Below are 27,411 nucleotides of genomic sequence, written 5' to 3' on the forward strand. Positions count from 1 at the left end.
CAAAGACACCTGGGATAAGTCTCAGTACCTGTGGCTCCTCCCAGCACTTTTCACCCCTCTCCCTACCCTAAACCTCTTCAACCCTGGGAACGAACTTCACTTTCCTCCCCCAGCTTCTCTGGGGACTCTACAACCCAGTCATTTTGATTTGGCACTCCTTTTGGTCTCCTGCCTTGCTCTTGGCCTCCAGATCTACGGTTCCTCTCTTGGTCCACTTGTCTCCTCTCTCTTCTCTTCCTCTTCCACTCAGTCCCCTCCTCTCATTGCCTGGTTCCGTCTGGACCCTTCCAGATGCCTCTGTTTTCTCCCTCATATCTACAGTAAAACCTTCTCCTCAACCAGACGTAGGAGCAATCACATCCTCAATTTTTCACTCATAGTCCAGTCTGGCCTGGAATTCACAGAGATCCTCCTTGCTCTGCCTCTTGAGCACTGGAACATAGGTGTATACTACAACAACTAGCTTATTTTTTTAATTTATTTAATGCAGAATGCCATTTATTGAAGGAGGGAGGAGGTCTTAAATACAGGTTTACAGCACGATGGGAGAACCCCGGAGGGCAGAAGTTCGCTACCGATGTTTTACAATCTTGCATCTAAGCTGAACAACTAGCTTATTTATTTATTGCTTATTTACTGAGGAAGTGAAAGGGTGGAGTCTATTACTTACAGGTATTAGGTGGACATAAACAACTACAACACCCTGTTGCAGTCCAACAGCTCCACTCAGTTCATGATGATGAGTTCATCCACCCTGGCCTACCTAGTTCACATCTGGCAGGTGTTGACAAATGATGATGGCTATCTTTCATGTCTGGTGTTCTATCATGGCAATGAACAAAGGGTCTGTCTCCTTGACCAGCTCCACCATCACAGGGACAAAAATTACAGTGCCTGGCCAGAACTATAATTTTAATTTTAATTTTTGTTTTTTCAAGATAGAGTTTCTTCGTATAACAGCTCTGGCTGTCCTAGTACTTGCTTTGTAGGCCAGACCTGCCTCAAACTCACAGAGATCTTGCTTGTCTTTGCCTCCAGAATGCTGAGATTAAAGGTGTGCACCACTGCCGCCCAGCGATAATTTTAACTTTTAAATTACATGTATTGTGTGTGTGTGTGTGTGTGTGTGTGTGTGTATGTGTGAGTGGGAAAGTGCCACACACAGTGTGTGTGCAGAGGTCAGAGGACAACGTGTGGGAGTAGCCTCACTGCTTCCATGTAGGTGCTGGGAATCGAATACACAGCATAAGCTTGGCTGCAATATCTTTGCTCATTGAGCCGTCTTGCTGGCCCCCAGAGTCAGAATCTTAGAATGCAAGGAAAACTTCAGTATTTTTGTTTGTTTGTTTTTCCAGACAGGGTTTCTCTGTGTAACAGTGCTGGCTGTCCTAGAACTTGCTTTGTAGACCAGGCTGGCCGTGAATCTGCAGAGAGTCGCCTATTTCTGCCTCCTGAATGCTGGGATTAAAGACATTTGCCAACATGCCCAGCTGAAAACTTCAGTCTTAAACAAATCCCAATATTTAAGGCTGGAGAGATGGCTCAGCAGTTAAGGGCACTGACTGCTCTTCCATAGGACCTTGGTTCAATTCCCAGTACCTACATGGCAGCTCACAACTGTTTGTAACATCAGCTTCCAACACTCTCACATAGACATACGTGCAGGCAAAACACCAATGTACATAAAAATAAATTATTTTTAAAAACCCAATATACTACAAATAAAGACATTAAGGTTCACTAGTCTTTACTGTGGAGACTGGCACCGAGTAGGTCTTCAGTAAATATTGTTTCCTACCCCACCTAAGTTGTTCATGATGACAGTCCATATGAGACTACAAGGTTCTCAACTTCAAAACCATTTTGGTTCAACTCTCTTACATGAGGTTATGTGGTTCTACTGGATCTACTGCCTAAATCCACGGTATTATTTCATTTATTTATTGCATTGCTGGCAATTGAACCTATGGCTGATGTATGCTAAGTAAGCACCATTAAACTACCTTTCCAGTTTTCTCTCTCTTTCCCCTCTATCTGTGTATCTATGTATCCATCCATCCATCCATCCATCCATCCATGTATCCAGTTACCTACCTATCTATCTCTGTTATGTGTTTGTGTTTTGACATAGGCTTTACTCTGTACCCCAAGCCTACCTGGTGCTCACTAAATACTAAATAATCCAGGTTGACTTCTAACTCACAATCCTTCTGTCTCGGCTCCCCAGTGCTGGTATTACAGATGTGAGACACTGCACATGGCTTCATTTATTAGCTTTATTGAGATATAGTTCATATACCATACAACTTAAGTACAAAGTAGAATGCCTTTTAGTATATTGACAGAGTAGAACATCACTTCAATTTCAGAACATTTCCATTACCCTAAAAGAAATCTCACACCCATTATTGATCACTTCCATTTATCATTATGATACTCATGCCTCCAACATTAGGTAACCACTAACTTACTGTGTCTCTAGATTCACAATTTATGGACATTTCATATGAGTGTGACCATATATTTCATTTAGTGTATGTTTTTAAGATTAATCCATGTTTCAGTATGTACTTTATTAATGAATATTATTCCATTACACATATTTGTTACCCTTTATCCATTCATTAATATTTTTAAGATTATGTGTATGAGTGTTTTGCTGCATGTATGTATATGCATTATGAGTGTTCATGGTGACTGAAGAAGTTAGAAGTAGGCACTAGATCCCTTAGATCCCTTGGAACTGATTGTAGGGATGGTTGTGAGTCACCACATGGGTGCTGGGAACTGAATCTGGATCTTCTGGAAGAACCACCACCACTCTTAACTGTTGAGCTACCTCTCCAGCCCCCTATTCTTAAGTTTTAACAAATCTTTTGTGTGTGTGTGTATGTGTGTGTGTGTGTGTGTGTGTGTGTGCGCGCGCTGAGTTTATGTGCACCACTTGTATGTAGGAGCATACAATGTATGGCCCACAGAGGCCAGAAGGAGTAAGGTCTTTGGGAGCTGGAGTTACAGGTAGTTGTGAGCTGTTGGATATGGGTGCTGGGAACCTAACTGTGGTCCTCCACAGGAGCAGTAAGCACTCTTATGTGCTGGGCCATTTCTCCCATCCCTTATTTTAATTTTAAGATTTATTGCCGGGCGGTGGTGGCGCGCACGCCTTTAATCCCAGCACTCGGGAGGCAGAGCCAGGCGGATCTCTGTGAGTTCGAGGCCAGCCTGGGCTACCAAGTGAGTTCCAGGAAAGGCTCAAAGCTACACAGAGAAACCCTGTCTGGAAAAAAAACCAAAAAAAAAAAAAAAAAAAAAAAAGATTTATTTACTTGGGGAAGGAGCACTTGTGGACATCACAAAAGAGCTTTCAGGAGTTGGTTCTCTCCTACCATGTGGGTTGGTGACAAAACTCAGGTTGTCAGGCTTGGTAGGATGGAACTTTACAGATGACCTATTTTTATTTTTTCAATTATTTGTGTATGTGTTTGTGGGAGTCTGTGCATGTGTGAATGCAGTGCCCCTTGGAGTCCAGAAGTAGTTACTGGATTCCCTGGAGCTTTGTGAACCCAAGTTCTCTGCAAGAGCAGTACTTGCTTGTTTTTTGGCCAGAGATCAGTACATGTCTTACCCACCAAGGAATCTCCCCAGCCCACCCTTATATTAATTAAAAAATTGTCTTAAATTACATTTTATTTATGTATGTGCTACATCATGTGTGTGAAGGTCAGAGGACAACTTGTGGGAGGTGGTTCTTTTTACCATAGACCTGGGAATCAAACTCAGGTTGTCAGACTTGGTGGCAGGCACCCCTACCTGCTGAGCCATTTCACTGACCCCTAAATTTTATATTTTGAAGTAAGGTTTTGCTCTGTGGTCCAGGTAAGCCTGGAGCTTATGATTTTTCTGCGTTAAACTGATGACCTGATTTGGATGTCAGGGATTTACATGGTGGAAGGGAATAACTTACTCTGACCTCCATTTGTGTGTCCATGGCACCCCCCCAAAAAAAAATGTAAAATTAAAAAAAAAAGTAGCACACATCTTTAGTCTCCAACACTTGGGAGGCAGAAGCAGGCAGATCTCTGAGTTTGAGGCCAGCCTGGTCTACAAAGCCAGTTCCGGGACAGTCAGAGCTACACAGAGAAACCCTGTCTCAAAAAGCAAACAAAAAAAAAAAAAGAAAGACATTTCCCTCTAAACGTTCTTAAGTGTACAATAATATTGTAGAAAGACAAAATAAAGTCTCCCTCTAAAGTCTTCCAGATCTTCTGACTACAGGAAAATAGAGGTACCTTTGAAGACTAAGTGACAGCACTCATGAAGGGAGGGGTAGGGAAGGGAGAGAGAATATTCACAGCAGGACTTCCAATGCAATATAAAAGAAAAAAAGCCAATGTTTTCAAGATGAGATTAAGAAGTGATAGGCGGCCCGAAGGGAAGGCTCAGTGGTTAAGAGCATTGGCTGCTCTTCCAGAAGACCCCAGGTTTGCTTCCTAGTACAAATGTGGGGGCTCACAACCAGCTAAAACAGTGTTCCAGCTGATAAAACACCGTCTTCTGGCACTGCACGCTTGTAGTATCCAGACATGCACGCAGGCAAAACATTCATTCACATAAAAGAATTGTTTTTAAAAAGCGATAGGCTATTTTGGGCTCACACGCAACTAGCTGAGCAGCATTCCTATAACCCACATATATACACAGGGTAAGGGTGAGAAAGGGAGACCTCAAACTTAAGGGGTAGTGGTGTGGGGGGTGAGGGAAATTGGCAAAACAGACACAAAGTTAGTCCTGATAACAATTTTCATCTTTTTCTTTTTGAGTTTATAGATTGGCACTGGCTCAACCTCCATGGTGTTTTTGTTGGTTTCCAGGAAGATCAAAAAAGTAGGAGACTTTGGGGACGATCTGGATCCTCTAAAAACACTAAATTGAGGGTATTTAGGACCCCAGAAGCTGGCGGATTTTCTGCCTAATAACTTGTCTATTTAAGTCCTCCCTTATTTTTAGATGAGTCGGAGTCGTTGTACTTCTGAGTCACCTATGGCAAAGAGAAGGGGCTTTTAGGAGTGTCTTCCGGCCAACTTGAGGATGGGAGATGAGAATACAGGGAAGTGATCTTTGACTCAGCCTGCCCAGGGCTTGGGTGTTGTGGCATTCCCCACAAGTGACGCACTCCCAAGCGGGGTGACCTCATGTATCACGGGACTTATTCCCACCACTGACTCCACCCCATATCCTCCGCAGCTTCTCATCCTCTCACTTACCAGCTCCGCCTCCCTTTCAAGATCTGAGAGGGGGTGGGGTGGCTGCAACCTAGAAATGCCTTTCGTGGGCGGGGAGCAGAGACACCCAGTGTTTGGGAAAATGCTAGAAGTGGCACGCACTTTCCCTTCTCCAGATGCTTTGCACTTCTGGTTACGGTTAACCCTTCTTTTCTCTAACCCCAAACAGTACGATCTTACTCGAGGCAGCCTTATCCTTTGGACAGTCCTTCTCTTAGTTAGGGTTGTTTCCCTCGTTCTCTCTTTTCCATTTTTCTGAGTCCGGAATTTTCAGTAGGAAGTGGTTGGCTCGGTTCTGTTTCCTGCTCTAGCTGCGCGACCTTGACTAACCCACAACTTCCCTGGGCCTAGTTTCTTTGTCCGTGAGACAGGGGCCACACGTCTGGCGCGCCATGAAGGCGCTGTGTGAGCTGTAGAAAGGCGAAGAAGGCGCTCGCAATCTCGTCGGGAAAGAGCTGTCACCCTCCAGAGCCCCTCCCTTTCCTCTGGGAGCGCCCCGCAAACGCAGCCTCCCGCTGTCACTTCCTCCGCCTCCCGCCGCTCAGCCCGCGCGGGCGCTGGGTGTTGGCGTCACAGCCGGCGCACGCAGCTGCAAGGCCCCGCCCCCGGCCGCGCCTGGCCTCCCGCGAGGGCCCCGCCCACCGGGGCGACGCGGCGCCGGCCCCGCCCCACGGGTGACGCGTAGCGCGCGCGGCCGGGCCGCCCCGGCAGTTGGTGCAGCGGCGGTTGGGGTGAGTGCGCTTACCCCACCCCTCCCCTCCTCGGCCCGGGCCCCGGCCCCCATCCCGCGGGGCCCAGCCCCAGCCTCCGCCGTGCCCGTCCCGCGCGGGCCCGTGCCGCCCCTCAGCCGGCGACGCCCGGGGCCGCCCGCCCGCCCGCCACCATGGAGCTGGAGGACGGTGTGGTGTACCAGGAGGAGCCCGGCGGCTCCGGGGCCGTGATGTCAGAGCGGGTGTCCGGCCTGGCCGGCTCCATCTACCGCGAGTTCGAGCGGCTCATCGGGCGCTACGACGAGGAGGTGGTCAAGGAGCTGATGCCACTGGTGGTGGCCGTGCTGGAGAACCTGGACTCGGTGTTCGCGCAGGACCAGGAGCACCAGGTGGAGCTGGAGCTGCTGCGGGACGACAACGAGCAGCTCATCACCCAGTACGAGCGGGAGAAGGCGCTGCGCAAGCACGCCGAGGAGGTAAGGGCCAACGGCGGCGGCGGCGGGGGCGGGGGTCGCGGCCCGCCTGCGGACGCTGGGCGCGCCGGGGTGGCCTCCTGAAGGGCAGGCCTGAGGCCGGGGCCCCGGGAGGTGCGCCACAGCCTCTCGGGACTCCGGGACCCCGGCCGGCACTGGAAGCCTTGGCAGGCCAGCGAGTGTCCGGGAGAGGGGTGAAGTGGGAGGGAGGGCCCGGGGAGGAAGCGACACCCTGGCATGAGGGCACCTGGGGCTACCCGAGGGCGGAGACTTGAGGGTGTCTGGTTGCTTCTTGTTTCGGGAAGTTTCCGACCACCGAGGATAGTCGGGTGCCGGTTCAAACTTTTAGCATCGGGGAGGGGGGCAGTACTGTCCTGCATGTGAGTTCCGCTGGCGTCGGTGCCTTTGCAGGGGGCTGCTACTGCTTTGGGAAGTTAGAGATCTCCCTCTTTCGGTCAGTTTCTTCTTGACATTTAAATCCTCTCGAGAAGGAAGTCTTATTTTTATGCCTGATGTACCTTGCTTAACACTTTGTCAACCACTTAGATGTCGACTAGCAGTGCCCAGTAAGTACATCAAGTGAACTCATTTACTTTATTCATGTTCCTCACCGAGGCATTCCCTTCGTATCAGGTGGTAACCTTGGACAGTTCCCTTACAGACTCCTCTATTTATAAAGACGACTGACTGGGGGGCGGGGTTGAGGAGGTGTGGGTGAGTGTTGCAACACTTTGCCTGTCTGCGTTTGCTTTGCATACTGCGGTTTACTAGTGCACTTGGCTGGCTCTTAGCTCGAACACCTGAGCAGTGACCTTTGTACTCTCACCTGAATGCGTGAGCCTTTTGGAACACTGGCTGTAAATGATCCTCTGGCTTTTTGAGCGAGTTAAGGATTTTCGCCTTCAGGCTGAGTGCCTTGGCATTGTTTCTGAGGAACTTTTCTTTGGCAGTCAAAATGCCCTTCTTTTTGCTTCCAAGACATCTAGTACACCTAGATAAATACATGGTGATTGAAGGAGACTAATTATTGAAGGAACCACGTGTTGTTTTTCAAAAATTCATGACACGGTTGGAGTATATGAGATTTGTTTGGCAGCTCGTTTCCTAGCATTAAATAGCCAGCACCATTTAAAAGTTTTTGTTGTATGTACCTCTCCATTCAGGTAAATGATTGTTTTTAAAAAATCCCAATTATAGTCGTGCTGTCTACTCGAGATTTTGCAGTCCACCTGTCTCAAAGGAATAACATTGAATTTGCCAAACAAAATTGACTTTATTTCAGGAGTGTGTCCAAATATACTTGGAGGGAAGGGTTGGAAAAAACGGATGAGACCACAAATTCTGTTAATTTCTTGCTACTGTTTATAAAACAGATCAAGGCCTTTGAAGTGGCTTGCCACTTGTTGGTGCAGATACAGGCCTTTGCCTTGGTGTGGATGCAATTGGAAGAGAATGGGGCCACATATACGAAGAGGTCAGGAGCAGGCCCAATGTGACCTATCACCTCTGGTAAAACGGAATGCTCCCACCAGCCTTAAACTCCTGTCAATCCATGTAAACAGGGATGAAATGCCAGGGTCACACATTCCAAGAAAACCATCTGCCACAGGTTGCAGAATCAGAAAAGTACTAGGCTCTGTTTTGTATTTATTTCTTAAGTAAATGACCTTAAAAATATGCTGTTCATTAGTTACATCTTCAAATCCCCATAATGAAACCTTCGGATCGACTCCTGACCTGAGAATTGAGAACATTGATGAACTGCTAGATGAACCACTTCCCAAACCACAAACATAAAACTACTTCATCATCAGCACTCATGTAAGATGATAAGCTGTTTTGCCTACACCTAGAAGTTCACTCTTCCAGGCCAGTGTACAGAGTGGATTCAGTTTAATTCTCTCCCTGAATGCTCAGTGCCTTTAACCCAGAGATTAAGAGCATGCTCTTATAGCAGAAGTGCTCCACGGAGGGTATTTACAGCCAAAGTAATTTGAAAGCATGGTAATTGTGCATCTCTAGAGTGTAAAGTAAATTCTGGGCACCGTTGTGGAAATTTAGGGAGGTATGGAAATGATGAGGATGTTAAGGAGTCTGTGAGGTGCTGTAATGTCTTGCTTGCAGAAATTGCCAGGAAGGAGGCAGAGATGTAATCTCTGTTATAATGGTTGTACTTGATTTGAATATACTCCACTTTTCTTGCTTTTATTTGATTTGTGTGTGTGTGTGTGTGTGTGTGTGTGTGTGTGTGTGTGTGTGGTTCGTTTGTTGTTTTAGTGACTCCTTTTAGAACCGTCTTAGGAACTGGAATATAGCTCAGCGGTAAAGTATCTGCCTATTGGACCTGGGTTCAATCCCCAGCACTGCAGGAAGTTACCACCAGCACCAAATTACAGCAAACAAAATACATAAAGGCAGAGTTTAGATCTATTTGGGCCAGTTTCAAATGCTAATAAATCCTTTCACCTGCCACTTTTCCCTTTGGGTTCCCTGTCACACAGCTGTCCTTGAACCCTGGCCCAGCAGATGCTTTTGCTCATGTAGGTCCCTTGCCATACAGTGTCTTCCCTCAGAGCTTGACCTGGCCAGCTCCTCCCCCTTTCCTTTCCTCCATTCCTTCCCTGTTCTCTTTCTTTTGTCCTGACCTGTGCTTTCCTTCTACATAAACTTGCTCCGTACCCACATTAGCCTTGAACTTGAAATCCTCTTGCCTCAGCCTTCCAAGTCTTGAAATAAGCTTGCACTGCCATTCCTAGCTAGTTTCTGTCAACTATATGCTCAATTTAAATTTCACTTTTTCACAAGACTTTCTTGTCTGTTATGTACTGAAATACTGTGTAATCCTCGAGTCCATTTATTTATGGTCCCCCCCCCCTTTTTAAAAAAAAAAAAAAAAAGATTGATTTATTTCCAAGGCTGGTCTAGAACTTACTGAAAACAATTATGTCTTAGCTTTCTGGGTGCTGGGATTGTGATGTGCTACCATGACTGCCTCATCTCTAAAACTTACTTAATTTATTTACTTGAGCATGCTTGAGGATGGATGGATGTTTGCCAAGGCACATGTGCAGAGATGGGAGAACTTAAAGAGGTCAGTTCTTTCATTCTACCTTATTGGTCTTGGGGAATGTGGTACAGACCTGCTTGTTATGTGGGTGCTGAGATTTGAACTTGGCTCCTCATGATTGTGCAGCAAGCAGTTTTAACTGCTGAGTCATCTTTATAGCCCTCTTTTTTTAAAAAAAAAAAATGTCCTTGTGTGGTGGAGAGGGTACGTGTGCCACAGAGCCCAAGTGGAGTTCGAAAGGATAGTTTTTGGGACTTGGCTCTACCCAGTGGGTTCTGAGGGTTCTTGGGATCAAACTAGGGTCATTAGGCTTGGTAGCAAGCTTTTTTTGTTTGTTTGTTTTTTAGAGACAAGCTTTTTCTGTGTAACAGTCCTGACTGTCTTGGAACTCGCTTTGTATACCAAGCTGGCCTTGAACTCACAGAGATCCACCTGACTGTACTTGGGATTAAAGGTGTGTGTCACCACCGCCCTATGCAGCAAGCATTTTTTACCCATTTCACTGGCCTTCTTTTTTAGGATCTTATATATCCCAGACCATTTGTAGGGAAATTTTTTATCAGGATCTCTGGTCAGCTCTGTCCCTCTAGCCCACTCCCAAATAATCACTCAGAGACTTATTATTAATTATAAATGCTTGGTCAATAGTTCAGGTGTGTTACTAACTAGCTCTTACAACTTAAATTAACCCATTTATATTCATCTACATTTTGCCACATGGTGTTACCTCTCATCTTGCACTTCCTGTTTCCTCTCTGTGTCTGGCTGGTGACTCCTCTGACTGTATCCTCCTTTCCAGCATTCTCTCTGCTCCAAAACTCCTGCCTAGCCATCGGCCAGTCAGCTTTTTATTAACAGTGAGAGCCATATATATTTACAGTGTACAAGATTGTTCCAAGTATTTCCCTTTTTTTTTTTTTTTGTCAAATTAAAGGGAAGGTTTTAACTTTAACATAGTAAAATTATATACAGCAAAAACAGTTAAGTAAGAATTATAGTTTTAATATCCAGTCCATTTGTATTTGGCAACATTAGAAAATATTATTTATCATATCTTTGTGAGTCTAAAGTTTTATATCTAATTTACCTTTTATCATAACTAAGGAAAACTATGACTATCTAGTCTTTAACTCCATCAAAGACCCCAGAAGGATGTATTGTTACCTAACAACAGGGACATCTGGCTGCCTGGATAGTCACCTAAAATTCTTCTGTAACATTAGGACATCCATCTTTGGCCTACAGGCCTAGCATATCTGACAGACTTCCTGAGAAGCAGGGAATTTTGTCTTGGCAAAGTTTGGCAATCACTTTTTTGTGTGTCCTGCTAGTCCAGTTTGGACAATATACTGTCAGCAATTGAGACAAGGACAGGTTTTTGCTCAAATGGCTAGCTTTTGCCATAAAGAAAGCAAACTCCATATGGAGGTTCTTCAGTGCCTATCATCTTCTCTGAAGTACATTGGTGTTACCAGGAGCAGATGTGTCTCACTGTCAAGAAAAGTCTTATGTTATTAAAGTGTTTTAAATGCCATATTCTATAGATCTTTCAAGTGTTTGAAGATCATCTATCTATCTAAAATATATTTCTGTATGACCTAGAAAACATAACTAACATAACTGTAAAGTTGATAGTTAAGGGTGACTATTAACCTGTGTTTCTTTATTATCCTAAATAGTTTTCAAGGATTAAAACTTTACATTGCATAATTAAACAAGCTGCATAGGTATGAACTGTATATGCACAATACCTCAAGCAAGAGTAGAAACATACATACAGTATAAAAAATAACTTTAAATTTGTATCAGTAAAACCACATCCATACCAATGTAAAATATTTTGTGATTAATAGTTTCTTTTGATTAAAGTAGATTCAATAATTTTTCCCTTATCATTTCTATATCATATCCCTCTTTTTTCCTTTAGAAAGAGATCTTTGAATTTAACTCTTTTGTTTAGCCTTTTTTTTTTTTGACTATGACCAATAACAATTTGTAACCACCCCCCCTTAAATGATAATAAACATCTATAACTCATCTTTTGGGAATGTGGACATTATTCTCTAGACTGCTTCCTGTTGTTTGGGGGTGTTGGCATCTTTGGGGACCCTGAGAAAATTCAGGATAATGGTTAAGTCTTTGCTGGAGTAGTTTGTGAGGCTGGACCAGTTCAGCCAGCAGCCTTGAAGCTGTTCTGGATGCAGAACTCTGAGAACTGCACTAGAGGCATTTTGAGATGCTAGATCACCTGGGCCATTTGTTTTTATTGGTGTCTGGTCCCCTTGCTCTGAAAAATACATAAACTTTTAAAGATAACGTACATATCTGTATTAGTACAATATAGACTGTATATTGTATACAAGTTAGCCAAAGATGATTTTTTTTTTGTTCTATGTTTGAGCAGGTAAAATACATGTTACATGTTTTGTAGTTTTTTTAGGTTGATTTCTTTATGCTTGTGGTCAGGATGTTCAGGGGGTCTTCCTCGATCATACCTGATTATCTTTAACCTGGAATGAATCCACAGCCTCTTATTTCCTGTGGAAATAAAAGTATAACCTCTTTCCCAAAGCAACATTTTGACTTCCATTTTGAAATCAAGGTATTTTTAACATATATAGGTTGGTTTAATCTAGTAGTTTCCATAATCCAGTGTTTCTTAGCAGTTATTGCTCATTCATTAGCAGTCAAAAAATTTTAAAGATAACATACAGGATCCAGACTCTCTGTGTATTTCCCATCTTTACATGACTTTTTTCTTTTATATTACTTTACTCCCTTTATAAGGACTTTATTATTTTAAAACTATATATGTATATTAGATTGTCTATAACCTTTTTCTTTTCTCTCCCAAGACTTTGTACATTTTAAAACACTCTGTAACTCGTTTAGGTTTTTTCCTCCCATCTGGATCTGTCTTTGCTGAGCATCTGTAACCTTTTCTGTTTGCATGAGCAAAACCCCAAACTTACTATGCAGTATGCTGGCAGAGCTTGTACTGGTGGCTCAAGCCCTCAGGCACTAGCTGGGAGACACCTCTCTGTTCCTCAACCTGTGTGAGAGACTTTGAGAACCTGCCATGTGGCTTAGCTGATTAGAACCTTTTTTAAGCTTTCTCAAGTCTTATGTGGATATAGTGCTGGACATTTGGGCACCATTTGTAGGTGGACTTTTTTTGTGTCCTGGCAGCCACTCCCAAATAACCACATAGAGACTTAATATTAATTATAAATGCTCAGCTAATAGCTTAGAATTGTTTTTAGCTAGCTCTTATAACTTAATTAACCAATTTCTATTAATCTATGTGCTGCCCCATGGCTTGTTTACCTCATGTAAGTACTTCCCATCCTGCTCGATCTGCATTTCATGGCATCTCCTCCAACTCTGCCCTCCTTCTTCCCAGCATTCTCTCTTCCCTGAAAATCCTGCCTAGCTATTGGCCAATCAGCTTTTATTCACAATGAAAGCAACACTTCTTCCCAGTGTATAGAAGGATTATTCTACAGCAGACCAGTCTCAAACTTAACAGTCATTTCTCCTGCCTGAACCTCCTAAGTATGATTATGATGATAACTATGGGGGTGTGTACTATGACACCAGCTACTAGCTTTACTTAGTGTGTGTGTGTGTGTGTGTGTGTGTGTGTGTGTGTGTGTGTGTGTGAACATAAGTGAGTTTATGTGAACCAAGTGTATGTAGGAGACCAAGTAGGCCAGAAGAAGGGGCATTGGATCCCCTGGAACTAGAATTGCAGGTGGTTGTGAGGCATCATGTGGTGGCTGCTAGGAAGCAAACATATGGGTCCTCAGTAAGGCAGTAAGTGCTCTTAACCTCAGGACCATCTCACCAGCCTCCTAGACTGAGTATTTTGTTGTTTCAAGACAGGGTTTCACTATATAGCTCTGGCTGCCCTGGAACTTACTATGTAGACCAGGCTGATCTTGAACTCAAAGAGATCGACTGCCTCTTCTGAGTGCTGGAAGTAAAGCCGTGTGCTACTATTCTTGGCTAGATTGAGTTTGTTTTGTTGTTTGTTTTGGTTTTTTGAGGCAGGGTTTCTATGTATAACGTTTGTAGACCAGGCTAGCCTTGAACTCACAGAGATCCACTTGCCTCTGCCTTCTAAGTGCTGGAATTAAAGACATGTGCCACCACTGTCCAGCTAGATTGGGTATTTTTAAAAGTCAAGGTCAGTAAACTTTTTAAAAAGTTTAAAAATGTCTTTGCTTGTTTGCATGTAGTATTTTGCACCACTTAGATGCTTGATGCCCAGAGATGGCAGGGGAGTGTGTTGGATCCCCTGGTGTCTGAATTGTGGATGATAGGTGCTGGGAACCAAACCTGGGTCTTCTTTTTTTTTTTTAAATATTTATGTATGTATGTATGTATGTATGTATGTATGTATGTATGTATGTATACCATGTTCCTCCTGCAAGTATCCCTGCACACCAGAAGAGGGCGCCAGATCTCATTACAAATGGTTGTGAGCCACCATGTGGTTGCTGGGAATTGAACTCAGGACCTCTGGAAGAGCAGCCAGTGCTCTTAACCCTTGAGCCATCTCTCCAGCCCCCAGACCTGGGTCTTCTGCAAGAGCATTAAGTACTCTTAATCCACGGAACCATATCTCCAGCTCCTTTTTATTTTTTTTTTTTAAGATTTAATTTTTTTTTTTTTTTTTTTTTTTTTTTTGGTTTTTCGAGACAGGGTTTCTCTGTGTAGCTTTGCGCCTTTCCTGGAAAAGATTTAATTTTTAATTAGGTGTGTATGTGTCATATGTGGTAATGTGCATGAGAGTGCAGGTGCCCTTGTAGTCCAGAAGAGGGTGTTGGAGCTGAAGTTAACAGGTAGATATGAGCTGCTTGATGTGGGTGGCTGGGAACTAAAGTTGGGAGAGCAAGAGCATGTGTTCTTTAACAGCTTAGCCATCTCTCCAGCCCCAAAATCAGTAAAGCATTTTGGTCAGCTATCCTATTTGTTTATTATTAGGAAAAAGTTGACATATATACACAAATTAAAAATCCACTCACTGAATATCTATATACTCACTATCAAGATTCAGTAGTTGTATTCAACCTGTACATGTGAATGTCAAGGTATTGATGTATATATACACATTTGCTAGTTGTGTTTTTTGTGTATAGGTTAAAGGACAATTCTGTGGAGTTGGTTTCCTCCTTCCACCTTTAGGTGGGTTCCAGGGATCAAACTCAGGCTGCCAGGCTTGCATGGCAAGTGCCTTTCTTTCCCTGTTGAGCTTTCTTGGCTCACATACCATACTTCTTTTATTGCTGAACCATTTCAAAATAAATATACATTCTGACACTTTTCTTGGTACGACACATATTTAGATTTGAGAATATTTCTAGTGTCACCAAAGTTTCATTTGAATTAACTTAAAAAATTTGAAGCAAGGTTTTACTGTGTGTCCCACTGTGGTCTCAAACTTGAGATTTTTCTTCCTCTACCTTGAAAGTTCTGAAATACAAGCAATGCATTACCATACTTGGCTTGAATTAAGTTGAGTGTTTTTGAGACAGTGTTTTATATAGCTCAGACTAGCCTCAGACTTGCTAAATTGCAGTGGCTGGCCTTGGACTCAGGATCTCCTGCTTCCACCTCCCAATTGTTAGCATTACAAATGTGTGTCAACCGTGCCTGCCTTTGCATTCATTTATGAACATGATATATGTCAGTTACAGAGATGAATAAGAAGCAGAGGCAGGCGGATCTTTGTGAGTTCAAGGCCAGCCTGGTCTATGGAGCGAACTCCAGGAAAGGCGCAAAGCTACACAGAGAAACCCTGTCTCGAAAAACCAAAAAAAAAAAAAAAAAAAAAAAAGTTTTAAAATTATTCTATGTGAGTGCATGATGTCTGTGTGCTAGGTGTGTGTGTGTACATCAGAGGATGTGGTTCTCTCTACTTTTTTGTGGATTCTAAGGATTGAACTCAGGTCCCCAGATTTAGTAGGCAAGCACCTTTACCTGTGGATTGGCTCATCAGCCCAAGTTATTAATATTTTATACTACATTAGTATAACCACAAGGAAAAGAGGAAATGGTTGTAATTTAGTTACTTCTATAAGAAATTTAAATCTGTCCAGCTATAGTGGTATATGTCTTTAACCCAAGAACTCTGGATGCAGAGGTCTACATAGTGAGTTCAAGGACACCTAGAGCTACATATAAGACCCTGTCTTGAAAAAAGAAAAAAGAAATTTAAATCTGACATTTATAAAACAATATTAATTTGAAGTTAAGAGTATAGCTGGCCTTGGTGGTGTACTCTTGTACCCTAACTTGTGGAAGTAGATGCAAGAGGATCAGGTTAGGAGTTCAAAGTCATCTTCAGCTCCATAATGGGTTGAAAGTCAATCTGGGCAACAAAAAACCAAAGGTAGGTGTGGTGGCACATGCTCTTAATCTCAGTACTTGAGAGGTAGAGGAAGGCAGATATCTGAATTCAAGGCCAGATTGGTCTACATTGTGAGTTCCAAGACAGCTGAGTCTACCTGGTGAGACCTTGTCTAAATAAAGAGGCGGGGAGGGACTAACTTGTGCTTTTCTTAGTGCGTAGTAATGGTAGAGTATTTGATTAACATGCACAGGCCTGGGCCCTGGGTTTGATTTCTAGTATGGCAGAGAGAGGAGCAAGGGAATAAGGAGGGAGAGAGGGAGAGGGATTTTAGCTAGCATGGTAGCTATATGTACTCATGCTAGAGGCTCACAGGTTCCAGGCTATGAGATATGATCTATGTAGTTAGAGCCCACCCTTCACCTAAAAAAAGGAGAAAAAGTAAATAAAAACACTAGATTGCAGATTATTGTAGATGTGATTCAGGAAATAAACAGGATGATAGAATAAAGAAGCAGGCAGGTTAGACAGAATAAGCTTATAAAAAGGTTACGTTGATGGAGGCAACTAGAATAAATTTTTAGGTCTGAAACTTTTAACATTTTAGAATTTCTCTTCAAGAGTCTAGAAAACTTTGAAAAGTATATTACTTTTTCATAAATGAATTTCTTTTATTTTTGGCCTTATTCCTTTTCAAACTTGACTTTCCAGCAAAGTTTAACTTTTTTGGCGACTCTTTCCAATAAGAGACATTTTGCAGAGCTGAGAATCAAATCAAGGGCTTATATTCAGGCTGTGCTACTTGAAAATCTGTTTTTTTTTTTTCCCTCTGGTATCTGACCACTGTGAATTTCCCGTGTTCATGCTAGTGTTTGCTTTCCTTGACATTCTTTCACAGGTCTCTTTATTTTCACTATGCATACCCCCAGCTGATACTCTGTATTCCCATGGATTTAATTACCATTGTTCATTATTCCAAAATGGATATGTCCTTGGTAGGAATATAGTCATTCACTTCTCTCTGGAGTTGTAGATCCAGTCACATTGCCTATTGAATGTTTTCCATCATCTTTAAAAATGAACTTAACTCCCCAAAGTATACTTTTCCTTTGTTTTCTGTCTTTGTGGAGGATACCACCATCTTACCATCTCACCTGACCTCTTCCTCCTCACTTCTGTTTATATATATATTTATATATATATATAAATTTTTAGACAAGGTCTCATGTAGCCCCCAGACTTGGAACTCCTGATCCTTCTGCCTTCACTTTCCAGGCATTTCTACTTTGCTTCACTGTCCTATTTTCCTATTTCTTTTGGGGTGGGGAAGGGTGGCATGTTGCCTAAGCCAGTCTTAAATTCCTGAGCTCATTTACCTGCTTTAGTCTTCCAGATAGCTGAGATTACAAGCATGGACAGCTTGACTTTCCTTTGTTGTAGTGTTTTGGGTCTCACTTTTTTTCCAAGTTCATTTCTACCAGTGTGGTACAGGCTATCAACCTCTCTCTCTGTATGTTACCTTCTCAGAGCAGAAACTTTCTATTATCCACCACTATCCATAACTGGTGCAAAGGAAGTGCTGAGCATTTCTGAATAAAGGACTGATTTTTGTTTCCAGTATTGGCAACATATAAAGCTCCCATTTCCCCAAAATGGAAGTCTGGGACTGGCGTGTAGTTCGGAGGTAGAGCATTTGCCAGTCATGTGCCATACCCTGGAATCATTTGCAGTACTAAAAGGAGAAAACCAGGAAATCTGATCAGATAATCTCCATACTTAAAAACTCTTAGTGGCTCTAGCTAAATTTCTTAAAATTACTTAAGTTCCTAAATAGAAGGTTTTGAATGTAGATGTCCCTATCTTGTGAGTTTCATCTGTCCACTTTGAGCCACACCAAATATTTTGTATTCTCTTCTGGCCTTCATAAAAGTTGTTTTTTCCCCTAGCACTCTAGTTTTAATTTTTTTTAAATTATATTTATGACCGGGGGGGGGGGGGGGTGGGGGGGGGGTGGTGGTGGTGGTGGTGGTGGTGGTGGTGGTGGTGGTGGTGGTGCATGCCTTTAATCCCAACACTCGGGAGGCAGAGCCAGGCAGATCTCTGTGAGTTCGAGGCCAGCCTGGTCTACAAAGTGAGTTCCAGGATAGGTACCAAAACTACACAGAGAGAAACCCTGTCTCAAAAAAAACAAACATACAAAATTATATTTATGTATTGTGCACGTTGAGAGGGCCATGCACATGTTACCAGTGTGTATGTGGCAGTCAGAAGACAACTTTTGGGAATCTGCTCTCTCCTTCTACCATGTGGGTTCCTGGGATTGAATTCAAGTTGTCAGGCTTAGCAGTTATCTTGCCTCCTCAATTTTACCGATCAACTGATTGATTGTATTTGTTGTTCAGGATGCAATTCTGGATTGCCTTTTAGGAACACCCAACTATGGATTATGGTGGTTTCATCATATCCTCCCACAACCAAGTGTCTTTCCTGTTTCTTAGCACCTCATCTATCATATCAGACTATTGCTTTTATTCTTCCACCAAACTGGGGATTCAGTGGGCACTTAATAAGAGTTTGTTGGTTAAATGGATAAATATCTAAAGGTCAAATTGCTAAGCCTAAGCATTTAAAGTTCTCTTTGTGCATTCAAATTTTTGTCCCTTACTGTTGGTGCCAAGTTATGCTAAAACTTCCAAAAAGTTCTTCTAAAAGTTTTTTGACTTTTTTATAGACAGAAAAACTGTGACTCTGAAGTATATATAGTTTTTCAGACACTACTTACATTATGCTATACATAGGAATAGTTTACAAATATTTTGTTTTAAAATTTGTGGTATTGGGGGCTGAAGAGTTGCCTCAGAGGTTAAGAACAATCACTACTGTTCCAGAGGATCTAAGTTCAATTCCTACCAGCTACAACCATCTGTAACTCCAGTTCCAGGGGATCTGATGCCTCTTCTGGCCTCAGACACCAGGGATGCATGCAGTGCACTTACATACATGAAGACAAAACACTCATATACATAAAACAAAAATAAATCTTTTTTTTTAAATGCAATATTGGGTTAGGTGTTGTGGTTCATCCCCATCATCCCATCCACTGTGAAGTTGAGGCAGGAGATGAGGAACTCAAGGCCAAACTTACCTACATAACCTAGTTTTAAGCCAGCCTGGGCTACATGAGCCCATATTTTGTTTTGTTTTAAATCAAGAGTAAAAAGAAAGCAGTCACTCATTTGTGGCTTTGTTTTGGAGACAAGGTCTCACACCATAGTCTTGGATGGCCTTGAACTCATTGGCACTCCTACCTAAACCCTCCTCATACTGAGGTTCCAATTCTTGGCTTCAAGAATGCTGGAATTATAGGTATGTGCTACTATCCCAGTCCCTTTGTTTTTTAATTCTTTAATGTATACTTTCATTTTGGAATAGGAATTCAAGGAATTCAGTCAGTTTGCTCAGTTTTATCCATCTCTGGTCTAGTGGTTGGGCAGAAATTGTATGTATGTATGTATATGCGTGCGTGCGTGCGTGTATGTGTGTATGTGTGTATGTGTGTATGTGTGTGTGTGTGTGTGTGTGTGTGTGTGTGTGTATGCATATCTATATGTTTTCTTTTTGAGACAGAATCTCACTGTGCAGCCCTTGCTGACCTGGAACTTGGTATAAAGAGATCAATCAGCATGCCTTTACCTTCCAGTTGCTAAAGCTTGTACCATGACATTTAGCTGTGTTGAGATTTGAGATTTGAACAGTTAAAATAAATGCTTCAAACTTTGCACTAAACTTAGTTTATTGAATAGATTTTCTTTATTTAAATTTTTTAAATTTATTTTATGTGTATGAGTTTTGCTTCAATGTATGTAAGTGCACCACAAGTGTGCCTGGTACCCTAGGAGGTCAGAAGAGGGCACTGGGTCTCCTGGGACTAGAGTTACAGATAGTTGTGAATCACCATGTGGGTGCTGGAAATTAAACCAGGATTCTTTACCAGAGCAAGCAACCAAGGACCTTTTTTTTTTCTTTTTAAAGGTTTTTTTGAAACAGGGTTTCTCCATGTAGCCTTGAACTCATTTTGTAGACCAGGCTGTCCTCAGACTCAGAGATCCACCTGCCTCTGCCTCTTGAGTGCTGCAATTAAAGGTGTGTGCCACCAGCACCTGGCTGCAACCAAGTACTCTTCACTTCTGAGCCCTCTCTCCAGCCCTGAAGAAATATTTACTTAGAACAAAGTGTCACTATTATGGGATTATCATTTCAAAATATTACCTTCCTTTTTCTCTGGGTTTTATTTTGTTATTTATTGATTATTACATTTTTATTGTGTGTGTGTGCGCACGCGCACGCACGTAAGAGTGCACATACCCTCAGGTGCAAGACTTGTTTGTGGAGATGAGAGGACAGCTTGGGCGAGTCTGTTCTCTCCTTCCAACATGTGGGTTCCAAAGATGGAATTGAAGTTGTCAGGATCAGTGGAAAGCTCCTTTCCCCACTGGACCATCACACTGGCCCTTTTGTCTCAACACAGCAAAGTCTGCGTCTCTACTAGATATCATTCCTTCTCTTCCACTTGCTTGTCTGGCTGTTGCTAACTGTATGGTGTCCAGGGCACATGTGGAAGGTAGAGGACAGCTAAAGGGTTGGTTCTCTTCTTCCATGGTGTTGGTCGTGGGAATTGAACTGAGGTGGTTATGCTTGGTGGCAAGTGCCTTTTCCCACTGAGTCATTTCATTGGTCCTATCCTTTGTTTGTTTTTAAGGTTTTATTTTTATTTTATGTGTATGAGTATTTCCTTGCATGTTTACCTGTGCACAACGAGCGTGCAGTGCCTGTATAGGCCTGAAGTATCAGATACCCTGGGAACAGAGTTACAGACAGTTATGAACTACCAGGTGAATGCTGGGAATTGAATCTTGAATCCTCAGGAAAAGCAACCAGTACCTTAACCACTGACCCATCTGTTCAGCAACCCCCACCCCCACCCTTTTTTTAAAGTAGTCTTTATGTAGTTCAAGCTGACTTCCTAAGTGTTGGGATTACTGGCATGTGCTACTATGCCTGACTCCATTTCTCTGAGAATGAAAGCTATTTTCTATACCATTATATTATATACCACAATTATTTCTGTAATAACATTTGTTATATTTGTAAGAGCTCCAAAAAGGAGCTGGATTCCAGATTTTAGAATATAGATTTGTAAGTTTAGTTAGATATGGCCACATTGCTTGTCAAAGGAGTACAGAGATTTCTGTTTCTTTTTTGGTTGTTTGAGACAGGGTTTCTTTGCAGCCCTGGCTATCCTAGAACTTGCTCTGTAGACCAGGCTGGCCTTGAACTCAGAGATCTGCCTGCCTCTTCCTCCTGAGTGCTGGGACTAAAAGCATGCACCATCAAGCCTAGCCTGGCTAGGGATTTCCATTTCTGTGGTTAAGAGCACTGGCTGCTCTTCCAGAGGACATGGGTTGATTCCCAGTACCAACATGGTTGCTAACAACCGTCTGTAAGTCCAGTTCCAAGGGGATCTGACTCTCTCTCTCTCTCTCTCTCTCTCTCTCTTTGGTTTTTTGAGACAGGGTTTCTCTGTGTAGCTTTGGAGCCTGTCCTGGAACTCACAGAGATCTGCCTGCCTCTGCCTCCCGAGTGCTGGGATTAAAGACGTGCGCCACCACTGCCCGGCGGGATCTGACACTCTCTAGCATCAGATACACACATGGTGTACGAACATACATGTATGCAAAACACACACACATATAAAATAATACAAAAAATTAAAAAGTTTATCAGAGCTCCTGTTTCCCTCCATCTTTGGAAACATTCAGCACTATCAGACTTGATTTCTGTCTTTATATTAAGATAGCTCTTGCTTTGATTTGCTTTTCCCAAGTCCCTAGTTTAGTTGATATGCTTTCTCACATTTACTGATAAATTCTATTTTCCTATCAATTTCCTATTCAGTTTTATATGATCAATGGGTAGCAACCAATACCTGAATGTACATGCCTAGTTTGAATTACAGAGGTTTTGGTGAGGGGGAGTTGAAACAGGGTCTCACTAGGTAGTCCATGCTTTCTTGGAGTTAGTGATGTAGACCCAGCTGATCTTGAACTCACAGATACACTAGTACTGGGACTAAAGGTGCAGGCCTCTCCGTTCCTAACCTTTTTGTTTGTTTGTGTGAGCAAGTAATGGATGTTTACTTTATTTATTTGCTTTTACATTCTTTTATTTAGACTCCTCTCTCTCTCTCTCCTCTCCTCTCTCTCTCTCTCTCTCTCTCTCTCTCTCTCTCTCTCTCTCTCTCTCTCTCTCATGTTTGTGTGTGTGTGTGTGTCACGAATCTTAAAAGGTCTTATTAATAAAAACAAACCCAGGGCCAAGTATTAGGGTGAATGCTGGAAGATCAGAGAAGCAGAAGAAGCCACAGCTTCCTCACCTCGCCAATTCCTCAGTTGATCCTGTTTCCTCAGACTGAAAGCCTCTGAGTCCTCATCTAAATGGAACTCAGCTGAACTGCCACTCAAAAGCCTGAAAGCTTAACCAGCTCTAGTTCCTTTTCCTCGCGCCTTAAATACCTTTCTGCTTTCTGCCATCACTTCGTGGGATTTAAAGGCATGAGTAACCATGCCTGGCTATTTCCAGTGTGGCCTTGAACTCACAGAGATCCAGATGAATTTCTGCCTCTGGAATGCTAGGATTGAAGGCGTGTGTGCCACTGTTTTCTGGCCTCTATATCTAGTGGCTGTTCTGTTCTCTGACCCCAGATAAGTTTATTAGGGTGTACAATATTTTGGGGAACACAATAGCACTGTGTGTGTGTGTGTGTGTGTGTGTGTGTGTGTGTGTGTGTGTGTCTTTGCAAACAGCCCGAATTATGCTTTTTTGATAGCCTTTTTATTATAGTCCATTAAAATCATCATTCAGGTGGGAGCAATTAGAAAGTCTGGTTTAAAAGACTGATTGTAATAGTGTTTATGAGATACCCAGCAAAATCTGAAGAGTAACCCAATATTTCCCGTTAGTTGATTGAGGATAGGGAAATGGTGCTATTCGGACTTATTTTCCTTCAGCACATGACAGCTAGGCTTTCTTATGAAGATGTATTTCTTGTTGTCAACTGGTTACCCTAAGGAATAAATAGTTTTTAAGAAAGAAAATATGTTTGCTTCTTCTTTATACTTTAGATTTTTGAGAGCTCCTTTTAATTCTTGTTTTCTCTTCCCCTCCCTCTTTTAAAAATAGCCTACTGTTCTGGTTCTATGGAAGCAGTGACTTTTCTGTCTTTGACTCTATTAATTATAGTTTTCATTTGTCCCTGCTTTGTCTTTTTCCTCTGAATTCCCTTTCCACTCTTCCTAATAGTTTTGGTTTCTCTTGTTTTCAGCTTGTCGTTTCAAGCGTCTGATAACCTGATAACCGTTAATTATCTTTCTTTGTTTTTTTTTTTTTTTAAAAAAAAAAACAGGGTCTCACCATGTAGCCTCAGCTGTCCTGGAACTCACTATGTAGACCAGGTTGTCCTTGAACTCAGAGATCTACTTGCCTCTGCCTCCAGAGTGCTGAGATTTGTTTGTTTGTTTTTCAAGAGTTTCTCTATGTAGCTCTGGCTGTCCTGGAACTCGCTGTGTAGACCGGGCTGGCCTCAAACTCACAGACACAGAGATTGCCTACCTTTGCCTCTGGAGTACTGGGATTATGTGCTACCACCACCCAGCCAGAGTGCTGGCATTAAAGGCATGTGCCAACACGCCTGGCTAACTTGAACAGATATTTTGTTTTGGTTTGGTTTGGATTAGAGTTTCTCTGCGTGCCCTGGTTGTCCTGGAAGTCAGAGATCCAACTGCTTCTACCTCAAAATTGCTGGAATTAAAGGCATGTACCATTACCTGGTAGCTTCAACAATTTAACATTAAATTAATACTGCTTCATGTGGGCCTCTACTCACTGTATTTTATATCTCCACTATAATTTTTTTTTTGAGACAAGGTCTCATTATGTAACTCATGTTAGCCTTAAATTCCCTAGTGCTGGGATTATAGGTTTGTGGTACTAAGCCCAACTCCACTATAAAGCATACCAAAGTCTACATACTGGTGTATCTCTAGGGTATAAAAATAATAACTCATACCATTATCAGGCCTACAAGTTAGAAATGATTATTCTTTTTTGTTTGTTTGTTTGTTTGTTTGTTTGTTTTTCGAGACAGGGTTTCTCTGTGTAGCTTTGGTGCCTGTTCTGGATCTCGCTCTGTAGACCAGGCTGGCCTCGAACTCACAGAAATCCACCTGCCTCTGCATCCCACGTGCTGGGATTAAAGTTTTGTGCCACCACCGCTGAGAAATGATTATTCTGAATAGTGGAGTGTTATTGTTTGTTTTTTGGGTTTGTTTTGGCTCAGTCCAGGGCCTTGAATAACATGGTAGGCAAACAGTCTGTCACTATGGTATTTACCTAGCACCTTTTGCTTTTTTTTTTTTTTTTTTTTAAACTTTTAAACAGACTCTCAGTAACAGCCCTGTCTGGCCTTGAATTCACTGTGCAGCACAGGCAAGGTCTGCTTGAACTTGTAATCTTTCTGCCTCACACTCTTCGGTAGCTGTGACTCTAGGCCTTTACCACCAGGCACAGCCCATATACTGTCCATTTGTTTGTTTTTTGAGACAAAGTCTAAGTCAATAGTCCATGCTAGCTTAAAGCTCACTATGCAGCCTAGACTGGCTTCAAACGGATGAGAGTCCTTCTGGCTCAGCTTCCTTAGTGCTAGGATTACAGGGGAGAGCTACTGTCTTAGTCCCTGGTCTTTTGCTGGGAAGAGACACCAGGACCAAGGCAACTCTTTTGTTGGAAAACATTTAATTGGGGACTTGCTTAGAGTTTCAGAGGTTTGGTCCATTATTGTCAGGGCAAATAGCGTGGCTACATACAGGCACTGGAGCAGTATCTGAGAACTAGCTAGAAAGAGAGAGAGGAGAGACAGCTGAGCCTAGCATGGGCTTTTGAAAAACCACACCTCCTAATCCTTGTAATCCTTCCAAACAGTTCCATTGCCAATGTCCAAGCATTCAAATATATGAGCCTATGAGGGCCATTTTCATTCAGACCATCACAACCACCATGCCTGGAGCCATACAGTTCATCAGTGTCTACCTTTTCCCAGTTGTCTTAAAAGTGTGATTGTATGGAGTTTGGTGTTTCAGTTCAAATCCAAAGACAGTGATCCATATAATTATACTTTTTAAAGTTTCTTTAATGTGCAGTAGTTGTTGTCCCCCTTTTTACATGTGTGTTTGTGCGTGTGTGTGTGTGTGTGTGTGTGTGTGTGTGTGTGTGTGTGTGTGTGTGTAGGTCAGATGCTGTTGATATCCTGGTTTCCTGGTTTCTTCCTCATCACTCTCCACCTTTTTTGTTTGTATATAGCACCAGAGTTTAGGGCTTAATTGTTTTCCTAAAGACACTGAAGCAAAAATCTTACTAAAACATTTTTCACAATTCCCCAGTATGAAGACAAACATATTAAAAAGAAAAAAAAAAAACCCAACCCAGAACTATTTGTAGGGGGAAAGGCTTTATACATCAGTTGAAGCAATATAAATTCTAACTTGTCTTTTAAGGAGTCTGTTACTGAATCTGAAGCTCACTGATTTGTCTAGACTGCCTGACCAGTATGCTCTGAGTATTTGCTTGTTCGTGAACCACTGCATCTAGTGTTGTGGTGAGTCCTGGGCATCTGGACACAGGTCCTCAGGCTTATGCAACCAGTACTTTGCCCACTACCTCCCCAGACCCAACGTTACCTTTTCAGTTTTCTGAGATGGGGCTTTGATATGCTGAGATTCACCTTTGTTGTTGTATGATATATTCCATGCTGGTGTGGAATTAACTAAAATGGATAATGATTATATAATGGGAATAATTTCTTCCCCCTACTCTACAGAATAAGTCAGAGTGTTTGTCTTGGAGGATGTCTGGCAGCAAGTAAGCCTGTTATTTGGTGGTGCTAGTTTTTAGACAATTGTTATACTCAAAGTACTATTTAAAGGACTCTCCAACCTTTGTTGGCCTCCTGCATCTTACTCTAGAGAACAGCAGTCTCTGAGGATTTTTTCTTTTTAAACTTTGAGAGTTTGCCTTTTCAAATAATTCATTTGTTTTTCTATAGAACAGTAGGGCAAAATAGTCCCCTATAAGCCAGGTGGGCATAGAGGCATCTTGCTTCATCACAAAGTTGATTCTTTTTTTTTTTTTTTTTTTGTTTTTCGAGACAGGGTTTCTCTGTGTAGCTTTGCGCCTTTCCTGGAACTCACTTGGTAGCCCAGGCTGGCCTCGAACTCACAGAGATCCGCCTGGCTCTGCCTCCCGAGTGCTGGGATTAAAGGCGTGTGCCACCACCGGCCGGCACAAAGCTGATTCTTTTTTAGATCCTGACATAAGTTGGTATTGTCCACTACCTTTTTTTTTTTTTTTTTTTTTTAAAGCAGTGTCTAGTTGCTCCCAGAAGACTTCTGTCTGAAGTTACATCAATATTGTTGCTGACCTGGTAGCTGTTAAGATGGAAAAGGGTGTCTAGTGGAAGATGTATTTATTTTACATATTGAAAATTCCCACTAACAGGCTCTTATTGTTTGCCTGCCTTACTCAAAAGAGTGTATGAGAGAGACAGAGGCAGAGAGGAATAGGGAGAGGATTTATGCTATAGCATATTAGAAATGTACAACAAACTGTTATGCCGGGGGTAGACAGCCAGAATTCCCAGAGGTAAAGTCATTTAGTAATTAGAAAAACTGCTTTCTTCTCACCATGATTTTGTCAATTCTCACTTCACCGTGATTGTTCTGATGCCAGTAGCCAAGTATACTTCAGGGTGACTAGCTTTATAAAATCATGCCATTGGAAAGAGGATAAGTCATATTAAAACATTAGCATCTTTTAGAGTTTTTTTTTTTAAACGTCTCTGGCTGGCAGGTATGGTGGCATATAACAACAACAACAAAAACGTGAATTAGGGTGAAGCTTCTAAAATCCTATTTATGTTGCACAAAATGCTGTTATATATAGATTATAAGAGCCACAGGGCTAGTGAGATGGTGTATCACTTGCTGCAGTAAGCCTTGCAACTTGAGTTTGATCTCTGTAATCTAGGAACCTTGTAGAAGGAAAGAATTGATTCCACAAAGTTCTCTGGCCTCTGCATTCTGTGACACATGTGAGCTCCTTCTTCCATACATCACAGTCACACATACGCACATGTGCACACACCAATAATTATATTAACAACAATAACAACAACAACCACAATACTTTTTAAAAAAAACAAAAAAAAAACGAGGTAGTAGTTTTCCTAATAATTGGCCAATGTCCCAGAAAGGACCTTGAGCAGTCTGGGTTATCTCTCCCTAGGGAGACAGAGTCACTACCAGTCAGATTACATGGACTGAAGAGAATTAACATGAAACAGGGAGAGAAATTTTCTCACAGGAAGACATTGTGTCTAGACAGAAAAGTGTTTTCTGTAGTGATTGAAAAGCTT

General features: G+C 42.3%; 1 protein-coding gene across 5 annotated transcripts in view; it reads left to right on the plus strand.

Annotated features, from left to right (window-relative positions):
* The first annotated feature begins 6,012 nt into the window (after nucleotides 1–6,012).
* The window catches only part of Spag9 (sperm associated antigen 9), a 134,390-nt gene continuing 112,991 nt past the window's right edge, over nucleotides 6,013–27,411 (plus strand). The window contains exon 1 of one of the 5 annotated variants that reach the window (XM_059271540.1): nucleotides 6,013–6,468. In XM_059271540.1, coding sequence (XP_059127523.1) covers nucleotides 6,166–6,468 — 303 coding nt within the window. In that variant the 5' untranslated portion in view covers nucleotides 6,013–6,165. The remainder of the gene's footprint in view (nucleotides 6,469–27,411) is intronic. The other 4 variants (XM_059271537.1, XM_059271539.1, XM_059271538.1 and 1 more) reach the window with 4 other exon arrangements.

The sequence above is a fragment of the Peromyscus eremicus genome, chromosome 8a (assembly GCF_949786415.1).
Source record: "Peromyscus eremicus chromosome 8a, PerEre_H2_v1, whole genome shotgun sequence".
NCBI classification, from domain to species: Eukaryota; Metazoa; Chordata; class Mammalia; order Rodentia; family Cricetidae; genus Peromyscus; species Peromyscus eremicus.